This window comes from Cynoglossus semilaevis, chromosome 5, assembly GCF_000523025.1.
Source record: "Cynoglossus semilaevis isolate Cse_v1.0 chromosome 5, Cse_v1.0, whole genome shotgun sequence".
In the NCBI taxonomy this organism is placed as follows: Eukaryota; Metazoa; Chordata; class Actinopteri; order Pleuronectiformes; family Cynoglossidae; genus Cynoglossus; species Cynoglossus semilaevis.
Window position 1 is genome coordinate 16,915,162 of NC_024311.1, and position 10,680 is coordinate 16,925,841.

The following is a 10,680-nucleotide window of genomic DNA, read 5'->3' on the forward strand; positions in this document are numbered from 1 at the left end:
CAAGGTGGCGTTTAATGTAATATTTTTTTTAAAAATAACCACTTCCTTAATTCACAGTAAAACAACCAATTAATTAATTAATAATCAGTGTAAATGGACCAACTGGGTCTGGATTTCATTAGTGCCAACTGAAGTGAATGAATGACATCAGAGCTGTTTTACTGAGCTTCATTTATTTGATCACCACATTGGTGCTATTGATTCTCATTATGAACCTGGGTGGGCTAACTTTAGATACAAATGGGTTTTGTTTTGTTTTGTTTTTTTATAGAGAAATGAGTTAAACAGCCAACAGCCTCCAGTCTAATGACAGAACTTTCAGGCTGTTACCAATAAAATATTCATCGCAAGGTGCAGGTGTCCTAGGGTGACAGAAAGGTGCTTATGAAATAAAATGTTATTATTATTATGATTATTTATAGTATACCTCAAAGTTAACATTGTGGTTCAGCTGACGGGGTCTGAAAAAAAAATTATATTTCCATACAAATCTGACATTTGTAGTTGCTGCAACTGATTATAGAAACCCAATCAAATTCCAAAGTTTTGACATTTTTCTCCATCTTTGAGGTCGTCCTTTGCAGAATCAAATCACTTGTTTCTTACTACAGCTCCTCAAAAGCGAATTCACTGCAGCTGATGTTCAGCTGAAGCAGAGACGAAGCGACAGACACGAGCGGTGAAGCGAGAACTCACTTGTTGGAGGAAATCGTCTTCACACTCTGCTGCCTGCCTTCAGCCAGTCCCCAGTGGGCGAACGCTCAACCAGTTTGCGTGGTGTGACTCACTGGACCCAAAACAATGCAAGTTAATGGGTTCTGACAGGAAATCAGATTCGACTCTTACACATTAGCTGTTATCTCCAACCACAGGGCTCCAGTGTTGGCTGTTATTTTAGGATGGACCTAACGCTGCTGATTGAAAACATTAAATTGACTTTTTTTTTCTCCCTCCAACCACAGCTGCACTCAGTCATTCACATTTTTAATTACTTTTGTGTTTCTTCTGTTTTTACCCTCAGAGTGTAAGTTCCCAGGAAACACTGGATCACAGAAAAACCTCAGTGGCCACGCCCCGGCCTTTGGGCCAACTGTTCATCCTGCTGCAGTACCAGACACTGGCCCAGCGGGTCAAGGTGATGGTTCGGAAGGCTGAGAATCTGGCCAAGCTCACACGGATCCCAGGAGCTGCAGGTGAGGACGCAGACGCTCATGGACAAAACGTTGTGGCCTCTGACGACTACAGGGAAAAACACTGATTATATCTTTGTCGTGGCACCGGTTAGAAGATATTTTAGAAGATACATGAGGCTGTAATAATGTAGGGACTGAAGGACAGGGTGAGAGCAACTCTGTAACTGCTGCTCTTGTGCCTCTCAGTCATCTGTCAAGACCGATTGCATCTCAAAGACTCGCTCATGTTGGTTTGAGCTACTGGAGCTCCGTCCATCCATTAATGTTTTGAGGAACATAAAAACCACCTTGTGTTTTTGACTTGTCCTCCAAATTCCCTGGATCTCGGTTCGATCAAACATCAGTGAAATCTTCTAAACAAACGCATTCAGGTGTGAAGGGGGGGGAAAAGTGAATTTCCAGAGGTTTTTCTTTTAATTAAAATGCTAAGTACTTTGTTTTTATTACTCTCCGTAGGACAGAACAATCATTTTCTGAAATAGCTACTTTCCTGAGGAACAACCTTCCCTTCAGGCAAAGTCATTGATTTAATTGATCAAATCTGGCAACTTTTTCTTTTTTTTATTAGACTTGTCATAGTTCTAAATCTAGGAAAATATAGTCGTTATTTTCTTTCTTCCTCTCCTGGAGACCTAAATCTAGGAAAATTATTTTCTTTCTTCCTCTCCTGGAGACACACGGAGAGTGTGTCGGCCAGAGGAAGACGAAGTGGTTCCCTGATTGGCCTGCAGTCTAATCAGATCAGGAACCGATGAGCCCGGTGTCATTTCCCCTCCTGTCAGCCCTGCGTCTCCCTGTGTCTGATTTAAGACTCTGGTTTTTATATATTGTCAGCTTTAATTCCTCCTGTCGAAAAAAAAAAAAAACAACATCCTGAACCGGTCTCACAGAATAAAAACTAACATTTTTTTCCCCTCTTTTGTAAAGCTGTGAAAACTAAAAGCACAAGATTCTTATCTGACAGTAACACGCAGCATCTTAATGGTTACAGAACCAATTAGTTTGACACCGTGGATACGTGACATAAAATAAATGGTCCAGGTTTCAAACAGGATTAGGAGGAAAAATGAACAGGAAGCAAAGATTTTCACGGTGACTGTAATTCCATCTTTTATCCACAGATCACTACGTCGTCATTAACCTGCGACAGGACGGGAAAGTCATCTGCACCAAGGAGACCAAAGGCGTGAGTGGACCGAACCCGGTCTGGAACGCTCCCTTCCTCTTCGACCTGCCCGCTGGTGACATCACCAAACTGCCTCTGGTTTTTGAATTCATCATCATGCAGGTGAGAAAAGAAAAACAACTTTTGATAACATACATATTAAATATAAATCTTAGAAGTTTATTCATAAAAGATGTGTTTTTTGAAGGAGTGAAGCAGGAAGTTATTCCAGGACTTGTTTCATGTTTCATCTCTGTTCTCATCTGTATAACTTTTGTATCTGCAGGGTCGTCTCTACACGAAGAGCAGCATTTTGGGGTGCGTGTCGATCGGCAGTGCTGCTCCTGAGACAGGGAAGACTCACTGGGAGGAGATGTGCAGCCGGGGTCAGGTAGAAACCGCTCGCTGGCACACCATCCAATCAGATTTGCCGTGAGAAGTGTCCAGGATGTGTATCTGTGATGTGGTACCAGAACTTCCTGTTGAATTATACACAGTATTCTCCGCTGTCATGGAAAAGTTATTCTTTTGTTATATCTCAACACTCTGTGTCAGTGTCAATGTTAGCAGGACGTGTAGCTGTAAACACTATAAAAAAAACAAAACAAAAATAAAACACACTTATCTGTATCACAGTGGTATTCTGAATTACTGTGCCGGGATTTACATTGTTATTTATGACTGTTTGCAGTTTGTTTTGTTGTTGTAGTCAAGTTGTGCTGTGGCCACAGGCAATAAATGCTGATGTTCAATAGAGTCTCAGACTTCTGTGTGTTTTCACCTTCATCGTGGGCTGATGTGGACATTTTTTCACAAACAACAAAACTTTAAATGTTTCCCTGATATACAGTAATCATGTGTTCATACAAACTTTTCAGATTAAATAAGAAAATAAGTTGGATAGCAGCTACATGTGTGAAATATTATAATAAATACAATTAAATAATAATAAAAAATAAAACGTTTTTAATTAAAAAAAATAACGGTATGTTTTTTTCTTCTAACGTGTGAATTCAAAAATATAAAATAAATAAAAAATTAAAAAAAAATTCAACTAAACAGGCTGAGTGTAAAATCTCAGCCTGTTTAGTTGAAGACAACACTGATATACTCACAGGAATTGAAGAAAGTCCCACATTGTTCTCACTATGTATTGATGAACAAAGATAAAATCATTTGCAATAAATAAATAATATTTTTTTCTGCAGCACACCAGTGTGCCGCGGTGCAGTGGTTTGGAATCAATAAATCTAAATTTATTTAGACGGTGAATGCATTTCCTGTGTTCACCATCCCTGAATGACTCCTTTGGCATCCGTCTGCGCAGAGACACTATTGATCCACATTTGCCCATTTGTCCATGTGTACCCCCCCTCCGTCTGGTCAGAAAAAATTAATCTCAAAATTCTGCACAAATGCTCAGTGACAAAGTTTCCCTCCATCGTCTTTCTCCGGTGCTACTAATCTTCTGAGTTCTCCAATATTCTCGTCACTACACTGCAGGATCCTCGCAGTGACTCACCCCAGAAGACGGATGGTGCTTGGTGCCTCCACTGGACCCACGGTCTGACATTTACTGCCTGTCACTGTTCCCCTGCTTTCATCTGAGCAGACAGCAGGGGCCGCCGTCGGGGTTGGAGGGACATGTCCTCCTAAATTGGATGCTGAGGCAGTTCATCCACACAAAACACCACATAAAACAACTTCCTACACAGTGTTTCATCAGTTGGTGTCCAGTTTGGACTTCCTGCAGAAGAGACTTAATGAGATCATGACCAAAGGGTTTTGGATTTTGTTTTTATTGTTTGCAATGTCCAACTCAGTGTCAGTTTTGATTATTTAATGTCCAAAACACTGTGTGATCACTTTTGTTTACACAGTGTCCAGAGATCTGATTGGACGTCACATGGTCACCACTGCGGGGGTCCCAATTAAAACTTTTGTAACTTTCACCCAGATATCCAGGAAATTGAACATGTTCCCACCAAAGTTATTCAGTAGAATAGTTAATCAAAAATGTTGTCTTTGTGACTCTTTACTTCTGACTTTGCGCTGATTATGATCAACAGTTTTTTAATTCTGAATCCAATCTAAATTCTTACACATCAGATTCACTGTCATAAAGTCTTTAGTTTATCACATATATTATTATTAGATTATTAGAATTTCTGCAGAAATTCCATATTCTCTACACCAGAGCCTTTAGAAAATATTTACTGCAATATATAGTATGTAATATATATATTTTGATGTTTTATTTAACTTTATAATTTATGTGCTATATGTTTTAGTTTAGTTTTAGTTTGGGATGACGTGTAAAGTTCGTAGTTTGTTCGTGTGAACGTAAATGTTTTTTGTTTGTTTTTTTCTCATGGGGATTGTCGATGGGTGGAGCAGAGAGGAGAGGGGGTTTTGGGGGATCTTTTTGTCTCAGGACACCAAATAAGCTCGGACCGCCATTGCTCGGAATTCCCGCCCCTGCTTCCGGTTTCTCTGTCAGGTACGTGTGCTCTGAATTGTTTGGTGTCAACACCGCAGTTGTTCAGTAGAATTAGTTAAAACACGTTTTTATGTGTTGTAATGTACGTGTTGTTCTGTGATGATTTAAAAAGAAAAGGAAATTCTCCCAAATACCGCGTGACCCGTTTTGACGTCTGTTTTTGTTTGTTGTTGTTGGGCAGCGGTTCACTGCAGTTCACTGCTGATTTATCCTTTCTTTAAACTTCTGTGTTTCATTTTGAATTTGATTTTTATGTTATTTTTGTTGTGTTCAATTTTGATGAAATGTGTGTCCGTTTTCATATTCAAAATATTACATTTCCCTCCACTATTAACGATGTTTACGATGTTTAATTTGGTATTCTGGGATTTTCTGTGGGTTATTGCTGTTTTTCTTTGGTTGTTTGTTTATATTTATCTTATATTCTAAGAACTGAGTTGTTTAAAAGTTTGTAACATGTTTATTCTGCCATATTTAATCAATGTCACAATTAATTGGTGTTCTTTCCATGGAAGGAACTCGCCATGCTGTTCTGTCATGAAACGTCACATGAAGTTCGACTTCCGTCTCTTCTACTGCTGGTAAGCCTTGGATCTCGTCCTGAACCATTTTCTAAACCTTTAATAGTTTACTAAACATTGGTCACTTTACTAAATTATTCCTAACATTTAGGACTCAGAAATACACAATATGTGGTGCTAATCATATATGGCAGCAGGGGGTGCTGTTGCTTTAATTAAAACCGAATTTTTTCATTTATGTCCTCGAAATTAAATACGTCACACACTTGTTCACTGACAACTTTAAATTGTTTATTACTTACTTATTATTTATTACAGTCCAATGACACGAGCGGCCACTTTTGACGTAGAAGGTTAAAAATTAAACGTTTTAAAACTATTGTTTTCATATGAGTTATCTAATCTGTTTTTTCATGTTTAATATATCAATTAACACAAGGTAAATCTCAGTCTGTTCATGATCAAATAATGCCTTTATATCGAACAGCCATGTTTTTTTAATCTAATATCTGGACGAGTATGTTTAATAATGAAACTGTTCCAATGGTTCCCTCTCGTGGACGCGGACGGTACTGTATCAATTATCACAGCCATAAAAACACCTTTGCAGTTGACGCTCAGCTGAAGTGACTCGGTGTTTCACGTCACTGTAGTTGTATGTGTGTAACTGATCACGTGACAACTAAACTATTGATTGTTGACAAATCAGAATCTTTTTGACTCTACTTAAAGTATTTTAAAACAAACCCACACAGACCATCTGGTCATCTGAGGGCAGATTCATGATTGTGATGTTACATGCATGTGCTGAGTGCATGTGGGTTTGTACATGCTGTCACTGAAAGTGTGTGTGTGTGTGTGTGTCTCTGGGTGAGAACATCTGGAGCCCGATGCTGTGCTGGGTTCAGAGATCAGCCTGTGTTTCTTTAATCGAGCTCAGTGAGACCATGATTAATGAACACTTTGTCTCAGTTAGACCGGCCTTTCACGCCTCCGTGTACCGGCTCAGAACTTTAGACGCTCCATCTCAGGTTGCTCCGGGCCCTGAAATCACAGCATGGTCAGAGGTCTCCAGTCCATCAGCAGCAGATCAAATGGCTGCTGTATCAAATCAGACAGGGATGCCATTCAGGTGGTAGAAAGAAGGAAAAAAGTAATTTAATATGATTTGTGAGTGACCTGGAAAACTGCAGAATTCTGCTAAAGAGTTTTTCTAAAGCATTTACGTTCAGAATGAAGCCAAGCTCTCATGATGAACACAGCACGTCTTAGCACGACCTTTTCTGGGGACCTGTATTTTAAAAGTCACAAACCTTCACCACCTGAGGGTCGCGACCCAGTCTTTGTAAAACAGTGCCTTAGACTACACACAGTCAGCCGTGACCCCCAGCCCTAACACTGCACTAAAGAGTCCCCGCTGTGGTGTCGGAGGGACGCGGTGCAGGACTGGACTGCAGCTGCAGCCGGGGCTGGTGCCGAGCTGCACTGAGGATGTGTTTAAAGGCCTTGAGTCCAAATATTCCAGAACAGCTGGACTCAGTGTGCTCCTCTCTTCTCCGCATAAACATCGGACCTGGCAACGTTGAGCAAAAACACATGGTGGTGTTTCCACTCTCTCCTCTTGTTGTTGTTTTTCTGTCTGCACACTTACACTTTAGTCTGAGCTCCACAAAATGTGACGATTCTTTTAAGGATTTAAGTTTTTATTTTATTGCTCTCTGATAATTTTGTTCAGCCACAGGCAGCAGGCTCTGCATCAGCTGCTTCCGTTTCCTGCCAAAGTAGAAAAAAAAAGTCTAAAAGGAGAATACTAGTAATGGGTGTCGGGTGATCATGTGACCATGATGTGTTTACACCTTCAGCTGTGAATGTTTTCACCTTATGTATGATTTGGATGTCTGCACTAAACCACGCAGTATTGACTTTAATTATTTGCAGCCTTCACACAGGAGGCCATTTTGAATTAATCCCAGATTAGAGCTCATTACAGTTTTAATCCTCCTAAAGAGGATTCTCACAACAGAGCTGCGGCACCTTGACCGAAGATGCTGTGTCAAATGTTTCAGCTAATCATAAAGTCCTCATCTCATCGCCACCTGGTGGATTGTTTGGGATAAATTCAGTGTCTAATGTTTACCGTCTCATCACGTGTTCTAAACCTGAGAAAGACTGAACCAGATCCTGTTAAGAACCTCCAGAACCCACTCCTCCCTCTGTCTTTGCTCTGTGTGTGTGTCAATGTGGGGGGTGGGCAGTACAAGGAGTGCAGACCACACAGATGTGTGTTCGCTCACTCTGGCTCCACACACACACGTACACACACAGGGAAAAAGGAGACGGCTTCTAAATCAAGGAATTGATGGACATACTATATATAAAGAATATTATTTTATCAAGTCTGTAAAAAATAAAATAAACCCCAGCGCCACCTGCTGGAATCATTGTTTGTTAATAACAACTTCCTCGTGACGTCTCGTAGCATTTTAGCTCCATGACGACGTTCCTGGAGATTCAGAGGCGACGCTAACGAGCAGCAGATAATTAAAGCAAACACTTGTACTGAGCGAGGTCCACCTCCGTGTCCCCGTCTACTCTGATACCACCTTAACAGACTTCACCTCTACGTCCTTAAGATCATTTTCAAGTTTATTGGTTGCCTGAGGTTGAATTTATACGACATATATATGACAAGTGTTTAAAATAACTTTAGATTTTAACTTTAGACATCTGTGTTGGCTGTTGAAGGGTCGACCTGTAAATCTGACAAAAAAGCCCCTGTAAATGTTATAACGAGGGACAAGGGAGGGGACGGGGGGAGTTCATGTCTGTCCTACACGTTGGACATTATGGAGAGTAGTTTTAAGGAAACTGTAAAACAACATGCAGCAAATGATGTGCTGCAGTCGCACTGGTAATGGCTCATAAACTGAGCGGTGGTGCTTTTAGGGAAATAAAAAAAGTTAAAAAAAAAAACGGTTGTAACGCACAGTCTTGTTAACACAGGGACCTCCATTAGTTTACATGTGGTGGGTAAAGCCTGCCCCCTGCTGTTATCAGACACACTACAGCCGTTTCCTTATAGTACGGTGGTAATGTAACACACGATGAATGCGTGGAGTTCACAGTAACTTATTAAACTTTAAAACTAATTTCTTGGTTCTACTGCAGTAGAACTGTGTACAGAGAATATTGTCTGTGACGTCGGGACGAACTGAACTTGAACGTTGTCGTACGACGGCAGACGTGTGTTTATACCAGGGAGAGAGAGGATAACAGTCTCCGTCAACAACACTTGTATCAGCACCTCTGTCAGGGCTGGAACATTCTGGTTCCTCCTCACACTAAATAGTTTTTGTTTTTTTATTCCAGAAGATTTCATCACCAAGGTCAACATATTTTTTAGGTGATTTTCAAAATAGTCTCGTACTCTACTAACGACAGCAACGAATCACTGAATCACAGTAGGAACGCATACAAATGTCTTGAGTATGTAAATATTCTTTAGAGCATACGTGTCGAACTCAAGGCCCGGGGGCCAAATGCGGCCCAACAAGGAATATTCAGTGGCCTGCCAGAGCTTAAAAAGTGTTTAATTACCTTGAAATAAAGTCCATGCTGGACGATATTTGTAAGTCAAATAAATAATAATCAATTTCAGAAATGTTCTGGAGCAGTAGAATTATTTTGCAGTAGTATTATGGAGTTTGCCCCCCCCACCCCCGCTTTAGAGTATTTACGCTGATATCAGTTTAGTCGCTCTAGAAAAATCAGTGTTGATTTGAACTTCGTCTCCTTCAAATAAAATGAAATAAAAATCATTTTATTCAGTTGTTTTAACAGTGGGGACCACATGATATTTTCTCTTTGATTCTCACAATTCTGGAATCCAGTCGTGGGCTGGATTAAACGAGTTGATGGGCTAGATGCGGCCCACGAACCACCAGTTTATCACTGGTCCATTCTATGTATTTACTTGTATTTACATTTGGTTGGAGATTTGGTTGGTTGTTAGTTGCTAGAAGTCATTTATGTCACACTGTCAAAGAAGGAAATGACTCTGAAGAGATGAAGTCCGTTGGCGGACATTTTCTTCACACCTGTCTCTTTCATAAATTACATAAAAGTAACTTAATTTAAAGTAAAATGAGAATCTGAAAAATGTTAGTGTCGTTGTTTACCGCTCTGCCCTCGGCATAAAACACATTTTATGGACACATTCCAGTGAGTTTTAGCCTGAGAAGGGGCTATAAATGACGGGGCGGAGCGGAGTGGGTAATTATGGTAATAACGTGGTTGTAATAATGTGGCTGAGAAGTGTGTAGGCACAAACAGTACAGTGAGAGTCCCAGTTATTTCTCCGACATCAAAGTGTTACCAAATACATCCATCAGGCCTCGGTGACAGTTATGTTTCATTACACCTGATCATTCACACATGTTCACAGCCACACGGCTCCAGAGGAATAATAATAATAATAATAATAATAATAATTCCAGTTTGTGGAAATAATGGTCAGGTGTTCGGGACGATGGTTTCCTTTGAAAACAATGAATAATGTGGTGAATAAACTAATAACTGACATCAATCTCATATTTTGGGGCTCAGCTGTGGTTCGTGCTGCTTTACTGTCGCTCTGATGAGACTGACTCAGGCCACGGAGGCGGAATGTTGTATTTTTCCCACCACAGACTTTTCTCTGTCACTGAGGTTAAAACCACAGACGGAGGCAGAGTGTAAAAGAATAATATGATTCAAAATAAAACAACAAAAAAATAAAAAAAACTGAGTTTCAATGTTGGTAAATCTGTATTTGCTGCTTATGTTTTGCAGTAAAACTGAACATTGATTTTTACAAAACTCCTTTTCTCGATGAGCTGAGGAAATAAAATGACAAATCAGTGCAGTTTCCTCACAGAGATAAAATATTAAAATAAATTTAAGTTACTTCCCTGTACCCCCTCCAATAAACCTCCCTTCGCCTTCACTCCAGGGCCTTTCTTCAACATCCATTAAGAGGGCCCAGCCCCCCACTTTGAGAACCACTGATCTGGAGTTCTATTTTTTTCTCTGGTCAATATAGCTTACGGTCTATTTCTTAAGTTAATTATTTTTATTTGGGGGGGGCGGGGTTGGTGTATGGTACATGGTACATGGTATATGGTGTATTATTCACTGATTATAGTCCCCTCTACTGGACATATGTGGGCACCTGGTCCTTGATGAGCCATAAAAAAAGGTCATTGTTGATTGATGATAATCATAAATGTTATCGTGTTTCCTTCACTCACCCCCCCCCCCCCC

General features: G+C 40.2%; 2 protein-coding genes across 2 annotated transcripts in view; both read left to right on the plus strand.

Moving 5' to 3' along the window:
• The window catches only part of LOC103379329 (synaptotagmin-5), a 9,196-nt gene extending 6,081 nt beyond the window's left edge, over nucleotides 1-3,115 (plus strand). The window contains exons 5-7 of the mRNA XM_008310845.3: nucleotides 1,022-1,193; nucleotides 2,315-2,481; nucleotides 2,645-3,115. Coding sequence (XP_008309067.1) covers nucleotides 1,022-1,193; nucleotides 2,315-2,481; nucleotides 2,645-2,794 — 489 coding nt within the window. The 3' untranslated portion in view covers nucleotides 2,795-3,115. The remainder of the gene's footprint in view (nucleotides 1-1,021; nucleotides 1,194-2,314; nucleotides 2,482-2,644) is intronic.
• Nucleotides 3,116-4,816: 1,701 nt separating this feature from the next.
• The window catches only part of LOC103379315 (collagen and calcium-binding EGF domain-containing protein 1), a 36,240-nt gene continuing 30,376 nt past the window's right edge, over nucleotides 4,817-10,680 (plus strand). Inside the window, exons 1-2 of the mRNA XM_017032343.2 lie at nucleotides 4,817-4,858; nucleotides 5,374-5,439. The gene's annotated coding sequence lies outside the window, so the exon portion shown is untranslated. The remainder of the gene's footprint in view (nucleotides 4,859-5,373; nucleotides 5,440-10,680) is intronic.